The sequence below is a fragment of the Bos grunniens genome, chromosome 17, assembly GCF_055505025.1.
Source record: "Bos grunniens cultivar Pamir isolate PY7600 chromosome 17, Bosgru_T2T1.0, whole genome shotgun sequence".
Classification (NCBI taxonomy): Eukaryota; Metazoa; Chordata; class Mammalia; order Artiodactyla; family Bovidae; genus Bos; species Bos grunniens.
Genome location: NC_141181.1, coordinates 12,225,795 through 12,253,410, shown reverse-complemented (window position 1 = coordinate 12,253,410; position 27,616 = coordinate 12,225,795). Strand labels below are relative to the sequence as shown.

At 43.9% G+C, this 27,616-nt stretch overlaps 1 protein-coding gene across 7 annotated transcripts in view; it reads right to left on the bottom strand.

Moving 5' to 3' along the window:
- Nucleotides 1-27,616, bottom strand: part of SLC10A7 (solute carrier family 10 member 7) — a 319,349-nt gene that overhangs the window by 6,818 nt on the left and 284,915 nt on the right. For all 7 annotated transcript variants that reach the window (XR_015144154.1, XM_086346478.1, XM_086346480.1 and 4 more), the window contains one exon: nucleotides 27,111-27,184. Coding sequence is in view for 6 of the 7 variants with exons in the window: in XM_086346478.1 (XP_086202604.1) it covers nucleotides 27,111-27,184 (74 nt within the window). In the remaining variant the exon portion in view is untranslated. The remainder of the gene's footprint in view (nucleotides 1-27,110; nucleotides 27,185-27,616) is intronic.

Sequence of the window (27,616 nt, the reverse complement as noted above, 5' to 3'; positions counted from 1 at the left end):
TTGTGTATGGCAGATGAAAATTCTAAAATCTGTGCTGAGTGATTAAACCCCACAGTGAAGGTCTTACCGGAACTTAGGTAAATGCACACTACTTCTAAATGAGTCTGCGGCTCTATTGCACCATGGCAAAGCATGCAGAGTTTGTAAGTACCTACCTAGCAGGTGTACCTATTAAGCTTCTATAACAGAATTCAGACTCCGGTGATTTGACTGTTATCACCAATTGCTTTAATGTGGCCCAGTCATCAGAAGACTGTGTATGCACATCAGTTCTGTCATCTGAACAGCTTTAAGAGCTGAGCTTTCTGTTTCTTTGAGACCAGCCACTGAAAAGGAACCAAGCTCCTAAACACATGCAATGATGGCCCATAAATAACGTTTTATCATAACCCGGTGAGGAAAGCTCTGCTTTTCCAATTATTTTTACCTTCTAATAAATTTCAAACCTTTATGCAAAAATGTATTTCATGGCTGCTTTCTTTTTCATAGCCTCACATATCATTGCCATAAACTGCAAACACTTAACTCTTCCCAAACAATGTCTCTCTCCACGCTCCAAATGTTTAGTCTTGCACAGTTTCTGTCTTCTCACTAATATAAAGAACAGAGGAGCTTTGTTTTTGAATGTAATATGCTTACTCCATTTATTGGATTTGAATTAGCAACATCCAATATTACGGTTCCAGAAAGTTATTACAATGAGAAACGAAGAAAATCTAAACATATATTCTTCCTATTTTCAGAAAAGACTATTACTTTTTTTTTTTTGGCTGCTCTGGATCTTTGTTGTCGTGCTGAGGCATGTAGGATCTTAGTTTCCTAGCCAGGGATCGAACTTGCGTCCCTGGCATTAGAAGGTGGATTCTTAACCACTGGACCACCAGGGAAATTCTCAGGTTATATGGCCCAAAAGGATGATGTGAATGAGTTGGAGGGTGGGGTGGAGTAACAGCAGGGCATAAAGGGAGCAAATGATATAAATACGGAAGTATTTGTTTCTAAAAGTGATCAGAGCAGGGAGTTCTTACTCAAAATTCAAGGCCCATGGCTGCTGGGCTAAATCACCTGAGTTCCATTTTCTTGGCTACACCCGGCAGGCTCTGTGTCGTTCTTCAGTAAGCCAAAGCAAGTTCACAGCTACAGTCGCAGAGCTACCTCTCCAATAAGCAAGATACACAAGGTATCGTAATGGAAAGGACCTCAGCAGCTCACTGTAGCGTGATGAAAAGATAACAGTAATGATGACAATAATGTTTCTGAGTGCAGTGGGCGCTTAACTAGATGCCAGGTGCTGTCAAGGGCTCTCCTGTATGAATGAAATGCCTAGAAGCTGTAACTTTCCCAAGAGGTGGGATCTTTACTGCAATCCAGGTCCCCTGCGTTTCCAGTTCTCTGTGTCAGGCTGGGGTCAAGGCCTCTGAGGTCTTCAAGACGTCCTGGGGATGGTGGCTCCATGAAGCAGAAGAGGACCTGGGCTGCAAAGAGCTCTCTGATCCAGAGTCTTTTTGGGACTCTCTCCCCTCGGGTTCCTCCCAGTAGTGCACCCGGGGCAGCAGACCTTGGACTCCCCTGCTTCTCACAGGGGTGTTCCTGTGATTTCACATCAGCCAGGAGCTCAGTAACCGTGAGGCCTATTCTCATAGCTGCAAGGGAACTCCAGACGGAAGCTGACTTCCAGAAGCTTCCAGCACACGACTGACCTTCTACCTCCTGTGGTCCCTAGTACCATGCATGTGAAGTTCTCTTCTGGCCCCGGGCTGGTTCTTCAGCTCTTTCATTTCATCTTCCAATATACTCCTCTGTACATATTTGCTGACGGGGTTGGGACTCTGCAAACATCCTCCTCCTCATCAGTTCATGGCTCCGTGCATGGTTCTGCCTGGAGAGGGCACCACAGGAAGTCTGGAGAAGGGGCAGGTGCCTGGGGGTTAGCCCCACTGGATACCCTTACGCCCCTCCTAGGAAGTCTGACCTTCATTTCCTCTCCAGACTTATACTGATAGGTTCTGAGATCTCCAACTTCTTCCTTTATTCCCCCAGCTCCGGCTATTCATTGTCCCCTCTCCACTTTCCAGTTTTCCAGCTGTTTAAGTGTCCCTGGGTTGATGGGCTGGTGCGTTTGCCTGACTCACCCTGGAGACACAGACCTTCTCTCACTCAGCCTGGCACCACAGTCATCCACCTCAAGAGACAGTTCTACCATGACTGGCAGCTGCTGTAGCCATTTGTCAAACAAAGCAGGGATTTCCCTTCACCACTTTGTGAGCCTGCAATACTTTCTGGTTCACTGTTTATTTATTTGGCTGTGCCCAGGTCTCACTTGTAACACATGGGATCTACAATCTTCATTGCAGCTTGCAGGATCTTTAGATGAGGTATGTGAGATCTAGTTCCCTAAAGGGATCAAACTCAGCCTCCCTGCATTGGAAGCATGGAGTCTTAGCCACTGGGCCACCAGTGAAGTCTCTTATTCTTGTTCATTGTTAATCAGATTTCCTATCGCCACTCTTCCTGGTGACTGTTAAAAATATGATTGCAAATAAAATCAGAGAGGAGAACTTGGCTTCCAAAGATGAGGGTCAGGTCCCTCTGCTGTGTCTTGTTACCCTCTCAGGGTGGATTCACGACACGCTAGTCCCTGCATGAGGGAACCGAGACTCCAGAGTCCAGCTCTTTGTTTTGGGAACCTTTCTGTCCCCTTGGTCTGGAATGCTCCCTTCCTTCTCAGTCATACAATGAGTCACTTTCCTTTTCAATCATTAGTGTCTTTGCAGGCCCCTCTGGGTCTGTCTTTCTTTCCCATGCCTTCCTTCAGTTTCTCCCTGTCTGCCCTTCTGGCCCCAAATCAGTAGCTTCTGCTTAGCGCCTTTTCATTTTCTCAAGAGTCAGAGTAGAAAGAGAAGCTGGGAGAAGTGAGTGAGGGGAGGAGAATTAACTTCTCCACACCTGAGTGGTCCAGGCAGTGGCCACGATCGCTTGGAAGCAGTGAGTTTATGACCTCTGTCCTAGGGCCTCCTGGCTGGGTTTCCAGCACCGTCAGGATGAACACTGGAAATGCAATAGAGAGATTCCCAGCACCTGCCACTGCACTTCCCACCCTGCGACTTCTGTCACCTGGCCATGAATTTGGCAAAACCTGATCTTCAAGTCAAATCAGAGAACATGGGCTAGATCTCGTTTTCCAGAAGCCCATGTAATGCACCGCCCTTTCATCCTCTTCACCCAGCCTTTTAATAGTTCACCCCATCACTCACTCATTCATTCAACGAGCACTCGCTGAACAGATTAACTACAGCATGTGACAAAGCCTCACCAAGGAGGCTCAGCAGCCCCGGGGTGACCACTCATACCTCCTACCCGTAACCTTCCTTCAGGGCACGGTGGGCCTCACCTGTGCCCCGGCACTCTCCCCAACCGCGCTCTCTGCCTTCAGGCTTGTCTTGTGCAGGGTATTTTCCAGTCAGGAGCCAGACTGAGTGCAAACCCCTCTACAGCTCACCACCCCGCCCCTCGACTCCCCCTGTGCTCCAGCCACCGAGAGCGCAGTACCCTCTCCTTCTAGCTCTGCCCCTCCTCCAGGCTCAAGAGGTCTCGCCCCTTGATCTTTGCCAATGAGCTCTCTTTTTGCCCAGAATTCTTGTCACACTTCTTGACCTGCTCAATCTTTAAGCCCTCAGTTCCCAAACTTGCCTCCTCAGGGAAGTCATCCTTATTGTCTCAAGCCTCCTTTCTGCTCTAGGCTTACCTAACTGAGGTGCATTCCAGCCTAGCATTTGCTGCACTTATTATTACTGCTTGCTTCGTGTGTGTGTGTGTGTGTGTGTGTGTGTGTGTGTGTGTCTGACCCTTACTAAGCTGTGGGCTTTTTAGGGTCAGCTACTGTTTCGCCTTCATCTCTGAGCATCTTAGTCCTCAGAAGGAGAATGCTGAAGCATTAGAATTGTGCTAATCCAGACCCCATCATCAAGTTACTGTGTAGACTATCACTCCATTTTCACTCCATTCATTAACTAGGGAGAAAAGAAGGGGCAATAATTTCAAAAAAACCAAACAAACTTACTCGAAAGAGTTTTCTTTTTCAAGTAAAATTTAAATATAGGACTCTTTTCATCTTGCGATCACTGCAGTAATATAAATGAAGCAAATTAATTTTAATGCTCCCAGGTACTGATTCTGTGTCACTGTGGTTGACAGGATCCGACTAGACTATATGAGATGGCGTTTGACTTTATGGAAGTGAACACCACGCACGCATTTACAATTTTACAGGGACTTTAAGCTGTCATGCTGAAAAATGTTTATAAAACATTAATCAAAAAATGCCTCTTTAATACAATGCATTGTCTGAAAGATGTTAGAAGGCGCATATTGTAAATGGATTCTTTTTCTGACTAAAGTAATTTCCACCAAAAGCATTTCCCCACTGCTCTACAAGTACACTGTGTGGAGAGATAAAGAGCACTTTCTCAGCACATTACTACCTGCTCCAAACACTTGGGAAATCACTAATGTAGAGCATGCCATATTTCCATGTCACACATGACACATTCGTCTAAAATTATCCAACAGACTTTGACACTGCGGCATATTCCATAAGCAGAGCTTTCAACTGACATCTGCCAAGTAAGAACTTCAAGTGCGAGCTTTCTTCTTCTAACAAGCAAGTAAGGGGTTTCTTTTATCCTATACCCAGGATGGGAAGGATAATACATACCAGAACAAGTGGGGTTTTCTTTCCCCTATTTTGAACATGTTTATTTTATGTTCTCTGAATTAGAAAATTCCCTTTGTATCAGTTTTCTAAGTTTTAACAGTTACCTCTTTCTATTGGATGGATGGTTTTTAAATTTTTCCTGAGAAATACTTTTTTTTTTTTCCCCTCTAGGTTAAATATGGACCTTTATATAGAAGGCTGCTCTATACTCAAAATATAAAAACCATTTACGGGGACTTCCCTGGTGGCCCAGTGGCTAGGATCCCCCGCTCCACTGCAGGGGGCCTGGGTTCTATCCCTGGTGGGTGAGCTAGGTTCCATATGTTTCAATTAACAGTTCACATGCCACAGCTAAAAACTGGCATGGCCAAATAAGTAAAAAATAAAAACCATCTACTTTACATAATTGTTCAGATTTTTCTTGTAGATGCATGACGCTCTCACCATCTATTCATTCTTTCATTCCATCCATCCATCATTCATTCAAAAAATACTTTGTGGGCTTCTGCTATATGTGAGTTACTATTTCTAGTGCTGAGGACATAAAGAGAAATAACACAGACCAGATCCCTGCCTTCTTGGGACCTGCTTTCTGTAGCTTCTGCCCCGATCACCTTGGCTTCCCTTCTGAGTGCAGGGCTGGCACATGCTTACTTGGTTTCTACAGCTCAGAGTTTGGGGCTCATCTTTGACTAACTCCATCTGTCTGTTGACTTGTAGATCAAGTCACCAAGTTCTGGACAGTCTTTTTTCCATCTAGTGCTGTCCTTCTCCCTCAGTCTTCACGGCCACCTTCCTAATTCAGTTCCTTATAAAATCAAGCCAAATGACTCTGGGCCTCCTGACAGAAACCCCTGTCTTCAGACTCTTCCTTTCATCAATCCTACAAACCACAGCCAGATTAATCTTCCTAAGACCCACATTAATTAAAGCCAAGACCCTGCTCAAGAATTACAATGACTTTCCAGCGCCCATTCATCAAGTCCTCTATCCTTTAACGTCAATAGAGAAGGATTATGACACTGCCATTTTGTAAGGGCTTTGCTTGCATTATCTCATTTAATCCTTACAACAGCCCTAAGAAGCAAGTGGCGATTTCCTTGATGAAACGCAAGGCAACTGAGGGTTAGAATGACCTGCCTAACATCATACATTGGTTAGGCGGTAGAGGCAGAATTAGACAATGGTTCACTTTTTATTTTTAACCTTATTTTTTTTATTGGAGTATAATTGCTTTCCAATGTTGTGTTGGTTTCTGCTGTACAACAAAGTGAATCAGCTCTATGAGTACATAGATCCCCTCCCTCTTGGGCCTCTCTCCTACCCCCTCACCCCACCGCTCTGGGGCATCACTGGGCACTGAGCTGAGCTCCCTGTGCTGCATGGCAGCTTCCCACTAGCTAGCTATTTTACACACGGAGGCGCATATATGTCAACGCTCTTCTCTATTTCGTCCACCCTCCTTCCCTGCTGTGTCTGCATGTTTGCTCTCTACATCAACTCCCAGTTGCCAATTGCTGTCACTGGCTCAGGCCTAGCACGTGTCTTTGTGAATGCTGAGCCCCCGCCTAGATCTTGTCCTTTCTTTCTGGGTGACTAAATTCTACGGGTTCTTGCAGGCTCATCTTTACATTTTCCTCCACTGTGAAGGTGGGCTTCCTACTGATTTCTTCTTTTGAAGAATGAAGCCTCTCTTCTGAGTTGTGTTAGGGGACCCATTGACTGACACCACCCATCCTGGCCAGGCATAGTAACCACTTACATGAGTTATTTTACAACAGGAGTTCCTGGAACTAACAAACCACCACCTACCAGAAGAATTCAGGAAAGGTCAAAAGGAGAGAAGAGACTCCAGTCCATATGTTCTAACAATCCTCCAGGATCCTCCTCACTGCAATCCATCTTGGCTAAGCCATACATGGACCACCAGGAAGGACCCTGAGTCAGAATGATTGGCTACAGACAATCCAGAAACTAACCGCATCACCATAAAACCCGAGACTCTGAGCCATGTGGCAGAGCAGTCACCCTGGGTTCCCTTACCTTCCTGCTCTCTGCCTGGGCGCCCCTACCCAGTAAAGTCTTTGCTTTGTCGGCACGTGTGTCTCACTGGACAACTCACTTCTGAGTGTTAGACAAGAGCCCACTCTTGGGCCCTGGAAGGGGTCCCCTTTCTTGCAACAATTGCATCCCATAAATTTAGCATTTGCTTATGATCCCATGACTTTCTTTTGTACAAGTTTTGTTTCCCTCTGAACATTGGCAAAGTCCTTTAATCTCCTGCAGTGTTTGAGCACAGGTGCGTGTGTGTGTGCTCAGTCATGTCCAGCTCTTTGCAACCCTATGGACGGTATACTGCAAGGCTCCTCTGTCCATGGGATTCTCTAGGCAAGAACCCTGGAGTGTGGAGCCATGTCCTTCTCCCAGGGATTTTCCCGACCCAGGGATTGAACCAGCATCTCCTGCCTCTCCTGTATTGCAGGCAGATTCTTTACTGCTGAGCCCCCACTCAATACACGAATGATCGATTATTTAAGAACAGAGGATGAAGCAATGTTTCCCATCAAAAAAGCCTGAACAAGAACAAATACTAGTTGCTTTACTGAACTATAAAGAGAATCATTTACACATTCCTCCAGGAGGAGGTTGTATTTCACAGGAGAAATATATATTCGATATGGTAGGAAGGAGAGAAACTGAACTGACCACAGAACCCAAACTTTGAAATGAGCATTGAGTTGTGGAGTAGGAGAGGAAATATATTGAAAAATGTCCTTTGTGTCTTTTGAACTTATTTCACTTACTTTCCCACTTCCCTAAGAGAGAGTATACTCCAATCACCTGGATCATTTCCTATCTCTCAGAGATTCATTCGTCTGAATTCACTTGACTTGTTTTCCATTTAAATGCTTTCTCAGACTTTCCAAGGAGTTTTGAAGAGAGCTGCAGGCGAATCTGGAATCCAGTTGCTTTGCTCTCTAGTTGTCATGGAGATTTCCCACTTTTGTTCACTTTGTTCTTAGTTAGAAACATCCATAATTTTACTCTTCAAATGTCCTACACATTGTTATTTGAATTCTATCTCTTCCTTCTTTGTGAATCTCTCAGCTTAAAAGCCCATGTTTGCCTTTAAGAGTCACTGGGATACATGGTCTCCCCATCATAATGTAATCCAAGAAGGCCACTCTTTTTCCAGCATCACTAAATGCTAGTCTGGGTCCCCCTCTCCAACACACACACCACACACACACACACACACACACATTTTCTCTTCAGAGACAAATGCTCACAGAAAGTTAAACTTGTTGATGCTGATTTATTCCAACCACTAAAATGAAAGTGAAAGTGAAGTCGCTCAGTTGTGTCCGACTCTTTGCAACCCCATGGACTATCTCCTCCATCCACGGAATTTTCCAGGCAAGAGTACTGGAATGGGTTGCCATTTCCTTCTCCAGGGCATCTTCCTGACCCAGGGATCGAACCTGGGTCTCCTGCATTAAAGCCAGATGCTTTACCATCTGAGCCACCAACAAAGGGGCAATTACGTGCCACTTATAGAACATGAAATGATGATTCCAAAACACAATAGTTTTAGAATTTGATTAGAAAAGACTTTCAGGATTATCCTAAAGCAAGCTAATTTTCAGTTAACATAGCTGTTGCTTCATACAGAGGTTTATAATTTATTATGTCCAGTAGCCTACAGGAGGCAGTACAGTGTAAGCTGGTAGGAAGGCTGATACAAGACACAAGAGAGCCCTGGGTGGAATCCCACGCCTACCACTTATCACCCTGTTACTCTCATTGGGCAAGTGACTGAACCTCTGTTTTCACGTCTGTAAAATATACCTACTTTGTAGGTTTTTTCCCCCTTAATAACCAGAAATGAAACAGTACACAATGTCTGGTAAACAGTAAGTCTTCGGACACTATTCCAGGTGCGGTAAATAATTCTTGCCTAGAAAATCCCATGGACAGAGAAGCCTTGAACCAGCCCCACCTGAGCCCCTGCCTTCACGGAGCTCGTGTTCTTACTCACTGACCCAGGAGAGACGACAGAGCGCTGGGCCAGAGCAAACACCACGCAACCAGAGTCACGGCACAGGGCAGTGAGGAAGCACAGCACTGCCATCTAGGAAAAAAGCTGACGGGCAAAATGGATGCAGTAAGCATCTGGGTTATTCTAATTTTTGTCTCTCTTTTAGAGTGAGTAAAAAGAATGGCAACCCACTTCCAGGTTGGTGGGTATGGCTTGGCCTGCCGTCCGTCAGAGAGAGGCTCACCAGATTAGTCAAGAGTCGTCCTGAGCTGTGGCCTGTGGGAGCAGGTGGGGTTTAGTCTGCACAGCCCTCAGCATTACATTATGCTCCTACTTCTGGCTTGCCTAGGGTGTCCCCTGAAACTCATTCTGGAACATTCTAAAGGCTAGCAAGTCCACCTCCTGCAGATTCCCTTAGGAAGGCAGACAGGATGTCATGGATTATGTGACTTGTTCTCATTCACGCCCATCTAAATGACTGGTCTTTTGCTCAAATTCTCCAAAGTATTTTATTTTGGTATTTATTCATTTTTATTTATTTGGCTACACTGGGTTTTAGTTGTGGCACTTGGGATCTTCAATCTTCGTTGCAGGATCTTTGGTTGTGGCATGTGGGATCTAGTTCCTGACCAGGGATCAAACTCGGGCTCCCTGCATTAGGAGCATGGAATCTTAGCCACTGGACCACCAGGCAAGTCCCTTTTAGGTATTTTGACACTGGGTTGCCCTTCCCTTGCTGATGATTTACATTTTATGTGCTTCCCTGTTCTTTTCCTATCATTCCATCTGTAACTGAAAACTGCCATTTAACTGGTGTGACTTCACCATCAGGACTTCCTTAAGGTTTCTTTTTTTAATGTGGACCATAGCTAAAGTCTTTATTGAATTTGTTACAATCTTGCTTATATTGTTTATGTCATGGTGTTTTGGCTCTGAGGCATGTGGGATCTTAACTCCCTGGTCAGAGATGGAACCCATGTCCCTGCATTGGAGGGCGAGGTCTTCATCACTGGATGACCAGGGAAGTCCCATCACCATCAGGACTTCTGTTGTTGCTTTCTGAACCATAGAAGAAAAGATTTTTGTCCTTCAAGTAGAAGGAGACATCTAAAATGACGTACAACTAAATAATATATGCAAATAAGAGCTTTCTAGTTTTCTCAGCGTCCCAGAGATGGGTTCAGGGAATCCACGTAGATGAGGGCATTTCCAAATCACTGAACACAAATGCGACATCAGCAGCAGCCAGGGGATGGCTAACAACCCCCTTGGCTAGACCTTTGACCGAAAAACAGGACAATCTTATACCAGTTTCACAGGTAAGTACAAGTGGAATTTTAATTCCCAACCTCTGAGGCCTGAAAAGCATCTTATGGTTATCTCTGTAGATGGCATACAAGACCAAAAGGGACATGTGGAAATCCACACAGGGAGTTTTGGCCACGTGCTTCAACCGACTGGACCCAAACATCCCGTCTACAGTCTTTACAGGGCTCTCCTACCACCCTCCCCTTGACACTTAGGAAGACTCAGAGTTCCGTTTCTTTTCATCTAGTCAGCTGTTATTTAGCTATGCAAAGTGTAAGTTGATGTTTTTGTTAAACTTTCCTAGCTCCTTTACTGAACTATAAAGAGAATCATTTACATATTCCTCCAGGAGAAGGTTGTATTTCATAGGAGAAATATATATTTGGTATGTTCATTGGAAGGACTGATGTTGAAGCTGAAACTCCAATACTTTGGCCACCTGATGCGAAGAACTGACTCATTTGAAAAGACCCTGATGCTGGGAAAGAGTGAAGGCAGGAGGAGAAGGGGACAGACGACAGAGGATGAGACGGTTGGATGGCATCACCGACTCAATGGACATGAGTTTGACTAAACTCTGGGAGTTGGTGATGGGCAGGGAGGCCTGGCGTGCTGCAGTCCTTGGGTCTGCAAAAGAGTCAGACACGACTGAGTGACTGAACTGAACTGAACTGAAGTGTAAGTTGACGTGTAAGTGTAAGTTTTTGTTAAACTTTCCTAGTTGCTTTACTGAACTATAAAGAGAATCATTTACACATTCCTCCAGGTGAAGGTTGTAATTCATAGGAAAAATATATATTTGGTATGGTAGGAAGGAGAGAAACTGGACTAACCATGGAATTCAAACTTTGAAATGAGTATTGAGTTGTGGAGTAGGAGAGGAAATATATTGAAAAATGTCCTTTGTGTCTTTTGAACTTATTTCACTTAATTTCCTACTTCCCTGTAGATGGCGTACAAGAGATCTATCCTTCACATTTCAAAACCAGAATTCAAACATATAACATTTTATATATTATAAAACATACACTATGTAAGTGTTAGTTGCTCAGTCGTGTCTGACTCTTTGTGACCCAATGGACTGTAGCCCACCAGGCTCCTGTGTCCATGGGATTCTCCAGGCAAGAAGAATACTGTGTGGGTTGCCATTCCCCTCCCCAGGGGATCTTCCTGACCCAGGGATCGAACCCGATCTCCTGCATTGAGGATGGATTCTTTACTGTCTGAGCCACCAGGGAAGCCCTATAAAATATATACTATAATAATATATAAAAATACACCTCCCTTTATCCAGAAGGGAGACTTAGGCCTAGAAGAACAGGAAAATGACCAAATACAAGGGTACAAACGGAAAGTCCGAGGCCATTACTAAGAGAGAGGAACAATCTCTCCAGTAATTTTAGTCATCCCGTCTCTGGGAGGACTTCAGAAGCTGTATCTGGAGCTCACGGACTTTTTGGCCTTTATTTGTATGTTGGCAGGTGGAATACAGACTGCAGAAAAATCATTTTTGGCTTGGCCAAGAAAGTTTGTTCAGTTTTTTCCGTTACATTATATGGAAAAACCCAAATGACTATTTTGGCCAACCCAATACACAGGGCTTACTCTGGGTCAGGCAGACGATATTCTGCGTGTGCCAACATCAGCTTATTCACTCTTCATATCCATCACTTCATGGGAAATAGATGGGGAAACAGTGGAAACAGTGTCAGACTTTATTTTTGGGGGCTCCAAAGTCACTGCAGATGGTGATTGCAGCCATGAAATTAAAAGACGCTTACTCCTTGGAAGGAAAGTTATTACCAACCCAGATAGCATACTCAAAAGCAGAGACATGACTTTGCCAACAAAGGTCCGTCTAGTCAAGGCTATGGTTTTTCCAGTGGTCATGTATGGATGTGAGAGTTGGACTGTGAAGAAAGCTGAGTGCCGAAGAATTGATGCTTTTGAACTGTGGTGTTGGAGAAGACTCTTGAGAGTCTCTTGGATTGCAAGGAGATCCAACCAGTCCAATCTAAAGGAGATCGGTCCTGGGTGTTCTTTGGAAGGAATGATGCTAAAGCTGAAACTCCAGTACTTTGGCCACCTCATGTGAAGAGTTGACTCATTGGAAAAGACTGATGCTGGAAGGGATTGGAGGCAGGAGGAGAAGGGGACAACAGAGGATGAGATGGCTGGATGGCATCACCGACTCGACGGACATGAGTTTGAGTGAACTCTGGGAGTTGGTGATGGACAGGGAGGCCTGGTGTGCTGCAATTCATGGGGTCGCAAAGAGTCGGACACGACTGGGTGACTGAACTGAACTGAACTGAATATCTATAATGTGAGTAAGGCTACTGTTATTATCTCCACTTTTCAGATGAGAAAACAGAGGCCACAGATGAGTAAAAATCTTCCCAAGGCTATGCACAGCGAGCAACAGGGTATAGTTGGGATGTGAACACAGGCAGACTGGTCCCCAGCTCTGTGTCCTCCACCAAGCTACATGCCTAAAATGGTGATCTGGAAGAGCACCCAGGAACCGGGAAGAAAGAGATGTTTGATGATGTTAACACAGAATAATGGAAGGTGAAAAACCCAAGGAAAAGAGTATTTACAAAAGAAAGGTCTGCAAAGAAAAGAGAGATTCCTTTTGACAGAGGAGCTTAGAGAACCAGCCTTTACTCACTTTGAATAAAAGATGGTCGATGACCATTTCCCAGCCCAATCAGAAAAGGAAAGACTGTATTTTAGCCTTCAATCACCTGGGCTGTAATCCTACCCCTTTGCTGAAAGTTTTATGTAAATAAAGATGCAAGAAAAGACCCAAATGAGCAGCTGGTGTTATTTCTGTTTTGAAACGGGTATGTTCTGATTGGAAAAGATGTTTAATGAATGGCCTGAGCCGGCTCACCAGATGCTGACAATGAAACATTTAACTCTACCAATAGAAGGTTTCAGCCTCGGAAGATTAGATACACCCTCACCTGTCTGACAGCATTGTAGGAGTAATTAGCAGACAGGGAATTCAAGAATGTATTAAAGAGCTGAAGCCGTGGAGGCTTCATTCAGATGCCGGCGATAGCTTCCAGGAGGGGTCACCATATTCATGGAGACAGGTGGGAAGAAGTAGTGGGAGCTTACTTTTTTCCCTTTCTGGGCTGTGAAGGAAGAGCCATTTGTCTTCTAAAGAGAAAAATGTGCCTAATATTCACAATCACAGGATGTGAAACCTCAAAAATAGAATGAGAATTTCACAGGACAAAAATAACATAGGGTCCTCGGAAGAGATGTAACATGGTCACCAACATAGAACTGGCCCCATCTGATTGGCTCTGGGAAGCTATGCCTAGTTTTACAGATTTTTTAATATATGTTTTTATATAATGAAGAAAAACACTTGGAACATTTTAAGTGTGAGCCAATGAGAAGGCAATGGCACCCCACTCCAGTACTCTTGCCTGGCAAATCCCATGGACGGAGGAGCCTGGTGGGCTGCAGTCCATGGTCACTGAGGGTCGGCCATGACTGAGCGACTTCACTTTCACTTTTCACTTTCATGCATTGGAGAAGGAAAGGGCAACCCACTCCAGTGTTCTTGCCTGAAGAATCCCAGGGACGGGGGAGCCTGGTGGGCTGCCGTCTATGGGGTCGCACAGAGTCAGACACGACTGAAGCGACTTAGCAGCAGCAGCAATGAGAGGTTGATGTATATGACAGGCACCTTCCCATTCTGCCACAGCTTCCAACACCCTAAATTTAGTTTTCCCTAAGATCTCGCATTGATAATCTTTTTAATGGACAGAGGAACTTCCAGAAGGCATCCAAATCGTAGTTAAGCAGTAAATGTGAGCAAACAGCGACCCAAATGCACCCACACTTTTTGTTTTGTCAACATGGCTATTAATCACCCTCTGCTGGTAATTTCCTTTTTGACGGTACCATGTTTATGATAAACATAGGCCTCAGAAGAGACGTCTTCTGACACAAAAGAACAAGGCAGTTCTGATTGGGATGAGAAATCAGAGTTATTTACCTGCTGACTCACATTTCTGTAGTTAAACTTGGCTAGAAAATTTTTTGCTAACCTAAACCTTCTTCTGCCCTTCATCTGTTTCAATGATTGGGGAGCCAAGACGTCATTCACAAGACTTTTAGGCAGAGGAAGAAAACCCTGGAAACCATTTCTGGAAATAATGTTTTTTTTAATCCCCTCAGTTTTCTTTAAACTTTGAATGCTCAACTTAGATATCTAATCACAGCACAAAGAATTGTGGTTTTCACAGATCAGCATAAACACATGGTCAGTTTTATTAGCAAATGAACAGGTGAAATCCTTTCTGGAACACAGTGGAGCATACCTGTGCACAAATAGAGGAAGTGGTCAAAGGCAGTGGTTTTCAGTGCCAGCTGCTCATTAGAATCTCCCAGGTAGCTGTAAAACCTGTGATACCCGGGTCTATCCTGAGAGATTCGGAGGAAATAGGTCTGGGGAGGGTCCGGGCAGTTTTGCAATGATCCCAGGTGATTCCCTGGTGGCTCAGATGGTTCAGAATCTGCCTATAAGAGACCCAGGTTTGATCCTTGGGTCAGGAAAACCTCATGGAGGAGGGAATGGTAACCCACTCCGGTGTTCTCGCCTGGAGAATCCCACAGAGGAGCCTAGCGGGCTACAGTCCATGGAGTTGCAAAGAGTCGGACACGACTGAGCAACCAACAGGTGATTCTGATGTGAGTCAGGCTGAGAAGCCAGGTCTGGTAATAAGGGAGAGCCAGAGGATTCTAGGGGTGTCTGGAGACAGACTGGTGGTCGCTGTGTGCTGGCTTTGCCATTTTCTTCACTGTGTAAACTGAAGTGAGTTGCTTGACCTCTCTGAGGCTTGGTTTTCTACCTTGGGCAATGGGATCAACAATAACTACTGTGCAGGGCTTTTGTGAAGATCCAATGAGATAATAAGGCAATTCATGTGCCTGATTCAGTGCCTGGTCTGCAGGGGGTGTCATATGACTTCATGCCTACTTTCTGATTTAATGGTGACCTCAACCTTATGAAATGCAAGGAAGATAGAGGCTAGCCAGTTTGGACGTCTATATGTCTGGTTGATTTTGAATTACATATCATTTTACTCTCCAAGTAATTTCATAGCCTCCCTAACCTCTGGAGTACCTCAGGGGCCAGTGCTCAGAGCCCTTTTCTGCTCTATCTACCCTTTCTGTAGTGATCTCATTCAGCCTGCTGGCTTACTTTAAGCTGAACACTCCAGCCTGGACCAGAATTCTAGGCTCACAAAGACGGCTCTCCTTTGGATGTTGAAAAGACATCTCAAACTTAGCACGTTCAAGATGGAACTCTTGATCTGCCCCACATCCCTCTTCCATGGGTAAAATCTGTATCTCATCCAGTCTGCTGCTGCTAAGTCGCTTCAGTTGTGTCCGACTCTGTGTGACCCCATAGAAGGCAGCCCACCAGGCTCCCCCGTCCCTGGGATTCTCCAGGCAAGAGTACTGGAGTGGGGTGCCATTGCCTTCTCCACTTATCCAGTCTAGTAAATGGCAATTCCACCCTTCTAGTCCCCTCGAGGCCAAATCCCTCGGAATCATCTTTAATTTCCTTCTCTTACATACACATCCAATTCGTCAGCAGATTCCAGTCGTTTGGCATTCAAAATACCACCAGAGCTTTTCAACACTCCTCCACTATTACCTTTAATCACTCCACCCTGAGCCTTCATCTGGATGAAAGGCTCTTGACTGGCTTTCCTGTTTCTTGCTGGTGCACCCTGGCCCCCGGCCAAGCCCAGTCCTTATTTAACACAGCAGCCAAAGTGGGAGCTGCATCGTGTCACTCAGACCTCTCAAGGATCCCCTTTGCCTTCTGTGTAGAAGGCAGTTTTCACGACAGGTCGAGGAGGTCTCACACATATCACCCATCCTCCCTTTCAGCATCCTCCCCTTCCTTCTCACACTTTCCACCCCCCGAACTCCGGCCTCTTCATCCTCTGCCTCCCACTTGCTGAGCCCCTTGTGGCTTCAGGTCCTTGCCCTCACCGTTCCCTCTGGTTGGAGCCTCCTTCCTCTACACATCGTGTGGCTTGCTCCCCCTTTCCTACAGGTCTTTGACCCAAAGCCCCCTTTAAGCCTAACATGTCCCCGCCTCCATCTCGCCCTCTTATTCTCCTTTCTGGTTTTATCTCTCCACACACCTCCCATCATGTGATGCACCATATGTCTGAGTGTTTGCTTGCTCAGCTCCGCTAGAAAGGAAGATGGATAAGGGGGAGTACGTCTTCGTATTTCGTCCACTGCTGTGGACAGAATAGGGCCCAGAATGGTGCCTGCTGCAAACCAGGTATGAAATAAACACTTGTTGAATGAATGCATGCATTGAGCAAGTGATATTTTAAAAGCTTCTTTTCACTGGCATTATTTATTCCTGCACACCCCTGCACTTGCTGTCAGCTGCAGAGGAGTTGGTTTTTATTATTATTGAAAAAGCTTCTTCTAGCAGTACTAGAGTACAGTAACGGTAGCATGAAGAGCAGGGTTCTAGTATGGAGATCAAACCTGGAAAACGTCACTGCTCCAAAACCATGGGTGTGCTCAGCTTCAGGACAGGTGACTTTCCAAATGAACTGGCTTCCTGGGGCCCAGGAATCTTTTATGTACGATTTTACATCTCTTCCTGCCTCCAGGGTAGTCTGTCAAAAACCTACAGCATCCCCCACGGCTTTAACAAATGGGCAGCGGACTCTACTATCTGGCTGGCGTTTTTTGCATGGGCTGCAGATGGGGACAAGGAGTAGGTGGGTGTCACCTCGTTCTGTAGCCTTGGAGTCCTTTATTATTTACTGTAAAGAAGCAAGGAGCCGGCTGTCATCAAATCCACGCAAACTGGTTTATAGTGTCTGGTTCAATTAAGGGGGTTTCTGGGAAGAGACACGACCAAATAAATAATGGGAGAGAGGCAATTCTGAAACAATCATTGTTATTCATCAATCTCTGTTTGCAAGTGGAGATGGGGAGAGAGAAACTTCAAGTGAAGGCGCTCTCCTGGGTGTGATGCTCCACTTCAAACGCGCAAACAACTGTTGTTCTGTGATGCACATTTTAGTTCCGCTAGAGGCAACCTTTCTAAATATTAATAATAATAAACAATCCCCTCTGCAACTGACGGCGGGTGCAGAGATGAACAGGGAGCCCTGGAAGGGGGGCCGTGGTCGGTCCTCCTGGATGTGGCAAAGGCCCCCGCAGAAGGGACGGGCCCTGAATTCTCGTGGAGGTTTCCTGCTCAGAAGCACAGGGTGCATTGGCTTCAGGCATGGGAGTTGATTATCAATGTGTAAAACAAAACTCTAAAGAGCTCCTTCTAACTAGGACTCGGTGGTGTTTCTTTTGAAAGAAATGTGAAACTGTGGAATGAAAAGCTTCTACCAGGAACAACTGACATGAAGAGGCCCAGAGGAATAGAGATTCGGTACCCAGGTGGAGGTGCCGCTGTGCAATACGTGGGGAGTTCTGTCTCCTTGCTGTTGAGCTGTAGTAGCAACTGTGAGTTGGGCTTGGTTACAGTGAAGCTGATGCAAGTAAGCGCTGACCTCTCTTGCTGCTCCATCCCTGAGACCTGAGAACCTGAGTGGGTGAGTTAGCTTCTCTAGAAGCTGGGATGTGATTATGCATGTACATGATATGGTGGCTCTCACACTTTTGTATAAACACTCTACTTTTTAGAATATGTTTGAAAAATCAGGCTCTGAGGTCTTATTCTTAAAAATTCTGAATCCCTCAAATAAGGCCCAGTAATCTACATTTTTTTTTTAAGGGACCAATTTGCTATATTTTTAAGTGCCACCTTTCAGGAAATGCTGATCTTATGGTGTTTCTCTGAATAACTCAATATTCTAAAGTTACACCTAAGTCTTTCAAAATCAGAGCGAATTATTGACTGTTAGAACCAGAAGGGTCCCAGAGATCATCCAGCCTAGACTTTTCACACCAGTGACCAAGGGATAAGCCTCGAGCTGAGCTTCACAGCACAGGACCTTCCTGGAGCCCTCACTGCAGCTTGGCACAGGGGCTGAGTCCAACCTGGCTTTATATCTGGCTCTGCCACTTGGGGTCACATGACCTGTGCAAGCTTTTTGTGCCCCTGGGAGCTCACTTCCCTTGTGGCAGTGACTGTGAGAGTGATGTGAGCTGGGGTGTGGAAAGGGATTTGGGGACATCCTGCACCAAGCTGGTCAGGCGTAAGTTCCAGATTCTTCCGGCAGGTAGTAGACAGTGGCTACAGAAATTTGGAAGGTAGGTGAAAATTTTCTCCACCCCCAAAGTTTCGCCAGCAGTTCTGAATGAAAGTAAGCTCTACAGATACAGATATTTTTAACTTAGCACATATTAGCAGTAAATGTGTTCCGTGAAGTCCCAGCTCTGACCTCTCCGTGCTTCTCACCAGCACGTGGCATAAGAGGGCTCTCAACGCAGGGTTTAGTCACCCCAGTGGTCAGCCTCAGGGGCCTACACGGCCTCTGTGTGTGCTCAGGTGCTCAGTTGTGTCTGACTCTTGTGACCCCATGGACTGTACCCCACTAGACTGCCCTGTCCATGGGATTTCCCAGGCAAGAATATTGGAGTGGGTTGCCATTTCCTATTCCAGGGGATCTTCCTGACCTAGGGATCAAACCTGTATCTACTGTGGCTCCTGCATTGGATGGCAGATTCTTTACCACTGAGCCACCAGGGAAGTCCCTGGTGTACTTTCTTTCTGATAACATAGTAGCTGAATATTCCAGTGAGAATTTTCCATGAGAACAGTGGGCTCTCCTGGGCACTGAAGTCTACAGGAACCATTGGCATAAAATATTTTCAAGTAAATTACTTCTTGTAACAAGCATTTAGCCTATTAAGTACCCAATTAATCTTTGTTATTACTATTACTAATCAAAAACATGTTGAATAGAGAAATTATTTAAAAAACATACTAACAAAAGGCATAGAAACTCTGTTATGTAAACTGGATTAACAAAAACTAAATGGAGGTGATCTTACTGCAAATCAAGAAACATTCCAAGTCTTAATTCAGCTCTGGTTCCCATGTGGTATCAGAAATTTGGGTTAAGGTTCAGTGAAAAAGGCATAGCAATAGCCAAAGCTGACATGGTAAGTATTTGAGAAAGGGTGTAAAGTTTCACCAAGCAAGATGTAAAGTGGTAGTTTTCAGACCTTGCATTATGATCCATTAACGAGTTACAGAATCAATGCAATGGGTTTTAATCTAGCACTTGGCTGGAATATGGAATATATCACAGAAAGTGAGACTGAATGTTATTTGGTAAAACTTTTTAATGCAAATGTTTCCTGGATCACACTGTAAAATGTATTTCTAACTGCAGGTTGTGGTTTAAAATGTCTGGCAGTCCCTGGCACAGGAAACATGGAGAAGGAGCAGAAATGGGAGGGCATCGGGGCTTTGGTCCTGGCGGACATTGAACATAACGAACATCTGCTGTATCATTAAGAAGAATGGCACTTGAGCATCAGGTTAGGGAACCTCAGAGAGGTTTAAATGTCTTCAACTGGATATTTATGCAGAACCTGGGGACTTTCTAAAATTTTATTACAGTCTGGATACACCAGTGATTAAGTTCAGACACCATTTCAGAATCAAAAATTTAAAGTAAAGTAGGATCACAATAAACTGTGGAAAATTCTGAGAGATGGGAATGCCAGACCACCTGACCTACCTCCTGAGAAACCTATATGCAGGTCAGGAAGCAACAGTTAGAACTAGACATGGAACAACAGACTGGTTCCAAATAGGAAAAGGAGTACATCAAGGCTGTATATTGTCACCCTGCTTATTTAACTTATATGCAGAGTACATCATGAGAAACGTTGGGCTGGAAGAAGCACAAGCTGGAATCAAGATTGCTGGGAGAAATATCAATAACCTCAGATATGCAGATGATACCACCCTTATGGCAAAAAGTGAAGAGGAACTAAAAAGCCTCTTGAAGAAAGTGAAAGAGGAGAGTGAAAAAGTTGGCTTAAAGCTCAATATTCAGAAAACTAAGATCATGGCATCTGGTCCCATCACTTCATGGCAAACAGATGGGGAAACAGTGGAAACAGTGTCAGACTTTATTTTTGGGGGCTCCAAAATCACTGCAAATGATGATTGCAGCCATGAAATTAAAAGACGCTTACTCCTTGGAAGGAAAGTTATGACCAACCTAGATAGCATATTCAAAAGCAGAGACATTACTTTGCCAACAAAGATCTGTCTAGTCAAGGCTATGGTTTTTCCAGTGGTCATGTATGGATGTGAGAGTTGGACTGTGAAGAAAGCTGAGCGCCGAAGAATTGATGCATTTGAACTGTGGTGTTGGAGAAGACTCTTGAGAGTCCCTTGGACTGCAAGGAGATCCAACCAGTCCATTCTAGAGGAGATCAGCCCTGGGTGTTCTTTGGAAGGAAAGATGCTAAAACTGAAACTCCAGTACTTTGGCCACCTCATGCGAAGAGTTGACTCATTGGAAAAGACTCTGATGCTGGGAGGGATTGGGGGCAGGAGGAGAAGGGGACGACAGAGGATGAGATGGCTGGATGGCATCCCCGACTCAATGGATGTGAGTTTGAGTGAACTCTGGAAGTTGGTGATGGACAGGGAGGCCTGGCATGCTGCAATTCATGGGGTTGCAAAGAGTCAGACACAACTGAGCAACTGAACTGAATCTTCAAACCTCTGAACATAAGTGTATCACTTTGTTCAAGAATCTGCATTTTTCTCTTTGTTTATGTGGATCAGAAAACAATACAGAAGGACAGATACTCCCCCTAAATTGTCTTAAGCATGGTGGTAAAACCTGCTGGGCCTTTAATTTCAGTGGCATCTTTAAGAATCTGGCAGATGCTAGAAGAATGTATAAAGATGTGATATATATATCTATATACATACACACACACACACACACACACACACACACACACGCACAACAGAATATTACTCAGCCATAAGAGAGAATGAAATAATGCCATTTGTAATCTAGCAATGTAATCAGAAGTAGTTTTTAAACAATTAATTAAATGATTCAAACCCACACTGCCAGTATATACTTATAATACTCAGAACCAGTTTGGCACTTTTGGGTCTTTGAAAAACTTTTCTATCCTGTTGTCCAATGCAGTTCTGGAAGTTAGGAGACCTGGAATCTAGTCTCTGTTAATTATATGACCTGGGATACATTTCTAGATTTTTTCCTATGCTTTCACTTCTTATGAAAAATAATAATTATTGATTTGCCAACACTAAGGTTGTTTAGGTAACATGACTTAATGGTTAAAGGCTTTAAAAAAGTGCTTCCCAACTGTAGGGTAGCTTCATCAAGATAATAGTCTTTATATGCCAGATAGAATCGCAGAGAAGCCTTATGGGAAAAGAAAAACAAATGCAAACTTTCAGATTTCAGTTCCATTTCCCCTGGAGAAATGGAATGATGTTATTAAATGATGTTACTAAATGATCATTATTTAGTAAATGTTATTTATTTACTATTAAATAAATGTTATTTATTTAATAACTAAAGAGATGTTATTAAATGATCTTTTCAGCCCAAGTTGCGGGGTAATCCTTTAGCACTCTTGAAAAGCTTTCAAAGAAAATTGAAAGCAAGATCCTTCTCAGATTTTGTTTCTCCTATGAAACCCTGAGGTGGCTCAGTGGTAAAGAATTCGACTGCCAACGCAGGAGATGCAAGAGATGCAGATTCGATTCCTGGGTTGGGAAGATCCACTGGAAAAGGGAATGGCTATCCACTGCGGAATTCTTGTCTGTAGAATCCCATGGACAGAGGACGGCGGAGGGCTACAGTCCATGGGGTGCAGGGGCGGAAATGACTAAGCACCACGACCAGCGCTGTGAAGCTCTTTGCAGAGTATAAAGACATTTTTTAGCCTCTATAGGAAGATGTAACAGCCATATTTCCTTTCTTGCAATATTATAACATTATCTACATAAACGTTCCTTTAAAACACTCTCTTCCTTTTTACATATAGCAGGGAAACTGTTGTAGAATGGTGGTATTATCTGTCAAGTAGTCACTGAGCGCCTGACTCATAGGAACTTAAAACTAGAAGGAATCTCAAGGATCATCTTACCCATCTTCTCATTTTACAGATTTGGAAATTGAGGCTGACACCAGTTGAGTGATTTGTTCCAGCCTTGTGGCTCAGCTGGTAAAGAATCCACCTGCAATGCGGGAGACCTGGGTTTGATCCCTGGGTTGGGAAGATCCCCTGGAGAAGGGAAAGACTGCCAACTCCAGCATTCTGGCCTAGAGAATTCCAAGGACTGTATAGTCCATGGGGTCACAAAGAGTCAGAACGACTGAGTGACTTTCACTCACTCACTCACACTTGATGAGAGAAATGGAATTCAGACCAGAATCAGGTTTGTATTCCTTCCACTCTCTCCGGAATCCCATGTCTCCCAAAAAGCTGTATTCCTTCTGCTTTAATGCATAGTTTCTTCTCACAGCCCAGCTGTGTGACTGACTCATAATGAAGTTCAATATGAGGAACAGCTGCCTTGATTGGTCTTTGTACACAAATGTCTAGAAATGGTAAGCCCCACAGTGGACTTTTAATACACATTGATCACGACACTGTATTTAAATTTTAAACAGCATTCCTTCAATTCAGAAAAGCTTTTGGAAATAGCAAACGACTTGGAGTCTCACAATTGACTGCCATTTGTCAGTTGACACACTCTAGGAGTATATGCTTTCATTTTGCTATTTGAAAACATGAAAAACTAACCTAAACATACACTTAAGGATCTCAAACATCTTTAAACATCCTCTTTCTAGGAACAGTGAGAACTTTCTACATGCATTAGAACTCTAGATAAGCAAAGTGATTTGAACACTCAAGAGAAAAAGATCAATAAAGTAAAAGTTAAATACTAATTCCACAGGATCCCCCAGATTGAATTTCTGTACTGATGAGCTCTATTGACTGACTGGGCACTGAACCATTGGTAACTAGGGTGCGAGCTGTTCCCCCAACTCTGCTCTGTAAAATACCTTCTCATTATTATACAAATATCACCATCAGACTAGAAGATAATTTGGGAGAGTTCATGGCTTTTGGAGCAACCCACAGCAAGTGAGGCTCTCTTGACAAAATATAATTACCTCCAACCCTGAGCTGCAACTATAGGAGAGCAGTAAACAAGCCCCGTAGAATTGTCTTAGATGAAGCACACTGAAAGCTCTGCACTTCCTCCAGGCCTCCTCTTTCTTCCTGAACGAACTCCAGGGAATGGCATCATGTCAGGCTTTCCAGATGGATTATGTGGAGCCATAGCTCAATGTCATTTTCAATAGGAAGCCTCATAATTAAAGGTCAAATAGTCACTTCATCTGCAATCAATCAATAGAAAAAGTACTAATACGAAGAACTAATCAATCAATGGCAGAGGCACTAATAAAAGCAATGAATCAAATTCAGCATGTGTGTAGATGCAAGTACATCGAAGAGATGGAGACAGGGCAAAAGCAAGAAGAATAAAATAAACTGCAAGCATATGTACAAGAGAATACTCAGCAGGCTGCCAAAACCAGAGTTTCCATCTTTGGTTCATTAGTTACCTGGGTATTACTTGGCCTGCAATAATTTATTCTTAAATACAAATACTGGATATACTAATAATGTTATTTCATAGCACTTTCCTAATGTATTCTATTTGAGATATTATGTGTATGTGTGTGTATGCACATGTGTGTGTGTGTAAAATCACAAGAAGAAATATTTTGACAGTGATCACAAAAGGGACAAATATATTTCCTACACGCCAAATAGATATATTTTAATCTGCTATCTTTCATCTTGGTGAGAAATAAGAGAAAGTATCACTCTGAGTGATAGATCCTACCTGAAATGTGCCCCCTGCTTTCTGAAACATGAATTCTTCACACTTATTGTGATGCTTTATCATTGCCATGCAGATGAGAAGTCCATTAGGATAATTATCGGCTGTAGCTTGGGTGACTGCCATGCATCTCCTCTGTACCAGAGACATCAGGTCACCAGTAGAGGGAAATATGCTTTGGACCTTGTGAAACTGATTCACTAAATTTATAGGGCTTAACAAGGCCATTCAAGCAATAGAACCCAAACATCCCTTGCTGCGTGTAGAAATAAGGGCGCTCTGTGGCTTCTTACTGAGATAAGAAAGCAGCAAAGAGGTCTTCTTTATAAATGCGGCCTAGGAAACTGCAGGCAGAGAGCCAGGTGTGATCAAGGTGTAATAGAATATCCTAGCTGCAAGTAAAATTCCCTAATCCAGGAGCTATGGGAATGAAGGCCTGGGGATGTTTCAATGGAAGAGTCAGGATGAGTCTTTAGGACTTGCAATTCCAAGAGAGAGTAGGTCTACCATCTTATGGGAATAACTAAGGATTTACACAACCATGGTTACTTAGTTATCATACTAGAATATTATTGCAGGATCCAAGTATCTATTTCATGGGAGAATATTGCAAAACCAAAAGTCCAAGTTAACCCCAATGTTTTCAGTAAAATAGCTACTTTTGATTGGTGTTCATCTAATTTTTCAGATGACTGAAAATCAGGACACATCAAGAACAGAACGATATGGCTTTGAGGTTAAAAAATGAAAAAAAAAAAACAGCATGAATATTTTGCTTACAGAGAAGAATATTGATCAGGTTGCAGTATGCTTCTTGGGTAGAGCTTTGCTCATCATGGCCAGCTCCAGCACAGGAGACAAATATGGAGAAAAAAATAAACATGGGCTTTCCTGGTGGTCCAGGGTTAAGAATCTGCCTGCCAGTGTAGGGGACAGGGGTTCAATCCATGGTCTGGAAACTAAGATCCCACACGCTGTGGGGCAACTAAGCCTGTGCACCTAACTCTTGAGCCAATGTTCTAGAGCCTGCGAGCCACAACTACTGAAGCCCACAGGCCCTAGAACCCAAGCTCCACCACAAGAGAAGCCGCCTCAGTGAGAAACCCACACACAGCCACTACAGGAGCCCCCGCTAGCTGTGACTAGAGAAAACCCACGCGCAGCAACGAAGACCCAGCACAGCCAAAAATAAATACAAATCAATTTTAAAAACCCACGATCCATCTAGGTTTTCCTGACAGAAGCAAATCCTAAGGGCGGGGCAGGTTTCAGAGGCAGAGATGCGGAAGCATACTGGACGCAACCAGGGCTCAGCACCTGCTCTAACCACATAGGCTCCTTTGGTCCCTGACTCGTGACTGCCGAGGGGTCTGGAGGCACCCAGTCTCTGGCCTCCCTATCTTTATAGAAGCCCCTTCCTTTTCAGGAGACCTGGAGCACTGGCGTTACATTATAACACCGACATGGGGGGAAAGGTGCAGGTGGATTCTTTCTGAGGTCAACAATTAAACCATATCTGTTATATGAACATCAACAGGACCCAGGGCAGAGGACTGAAACTGTAACACATTCATGAGCAAGACAGTTAACAATAACTAATCATAGCTGCTGCTCTCAGGGTATGTGTCACATGCCAGGCAGCACACCAAGCTCTCTTGGTGGGCACTCTGGCTCCACCCACAGCAACCCACACACAGCACCATCAAGGAACACGTTTTCTCACGGACTGTCTTGTATTATGGACAAGTCCTGTGTTGGATACTCAACGAGTTTTACCTTCAGTCTTTACAACACCCTTACAATGTAGAAAAAAGCCTTACAAAGTGAGAAAGCTAAGGTTCAGGGAGCTTAAGTGTTTTGTCCAGGTTCACAAAATCTGGAACCAGAAAGTAGCTTCCAAAGCTCTCGCAGCTTCCTTTTGGCGACGATTCTAAGGAAAACCTAATAGACACATTGCACTGAAGGGACAGTACACATATAATTTATTCAAATAAGCTGAAGTCCTAGATAGCAATTGCTTAAGAGTATGTCCAATTTCTAAATCATTTCCCCAACTTTGCAAGACTGAAAATAATTCTATCAGACAGAAATGTCTGGGGCTAGTAAAACCATTATGAAATGTCTTTGTTTTCTAGTTTACAGACTGAACTTTAACATAAACAGACTTTGAGAAATGTTAAGTCAGTTATATGCCAAAAGGTAAAGGAAGTTTTAATACGAGTTTAACCACAATGTGCCTACTACCCCAAGGAGTGTGTGAATGACGTTTCCATTAAGTTTCTCATTCCTTAATGCTCTTTAATGACTAAAAGCATGGATTCCAGATAACTGGATAGGTTATTGGGATAATGCCTTTAAACTGGGTAAAGGGAAGGAAGGAATAGCACTTTTCTTGATCTACTTTTGTCCATTAAATACATACTTATTTCACTTTGACTTCCCTGGTGGCTCAGACGGTAAAGCGTCTGTCTATAATGTGGAAGACCTGGGTTGGATCCCTGTGTCAGGGAAGTTCCCTGGAGGAGGAAATGGCAACCCATTCCAGTACTCTTGCCAAGAAAATCCCATGGACAGAGGAGCCTGGTGTCCATGGGGTTGCAAAGAGTCGGACACGACTGAGCGACTTCACTCATTTATTTCACTTTAGGTACTAATGAGACTGAGTTCACGATAACTAAATATATTGTTGCTTCTTTATAGACATAACGTTCTGAAACAAACTTCAGACTAATGTCAGTTATTTTCACCCTGCTCTAAGCTTCCAGAAAACATGTTAACATCTTCCGGGGTCACTCTAGGGCCTTCCAAAGCTAAGTTTGTGCTCACTGCACCCCGACAACTACCCCACTCCCCAACTTTTAACATGAACATTCGACCCTGAAAACCTTCTATGAGAATGGAAAACATGATTACAAGTAAAGCTAAACTCTACACTATTACATTTAGGCTCACAAAAATGAGTTTAATTCATGACGGTATTTCATAGTCATGACTGATCCCCACTTTGCTACCGTTCTTTAGGTGACAAAGTAGACAATACCCGCATCCCATTTAATTTGAAAAGTTGTTTGAATTTCAAAATCATAAGATGCAATTATCTGAAGGTAACATTAAGCTGGTGTTTCAGTCTGTGGATTACTTACCCAACGTGAGGGATTTGTGTGTAGAACAGAACATGACAGCTACAGTGTCTGCTGGTGTGAAACCCGAATTATTCCTGAGGGCAAAAAAAAAAAGCTTTACAAATACTGTTATAAAAAAGCCTATTCAACACATCCTCAATCAAATGTAGTACCTATCTTCATGCAAACATCCTTTTGATCAATCCTGGAGACAGCAGTAATTCTATACCCAAACGCGCAGAAATATCCAAATTTCTTTTTAGAGAGTAATTTCTAGTTTATGCATGAAAAAGAGACAGTCTTAAAAATGTGGTGGGTGGTGGGGGAGGTCTCCTAAGATCATATGCATCATCAATCTGTGGCACAGGACTTTATAAAAATCCTGCAGCAAGAAACTCCATTAGTGCACTCACTGGGCTGTCACTTGATTTTAATGCAGTGGCTTGAAAGAGTTAATGTGTCTCCAAAAAGGCTTCCCTCAAGGAGCAACGCATCCTTTAGGCAGCACACCTTGTCCAGGTTCGATG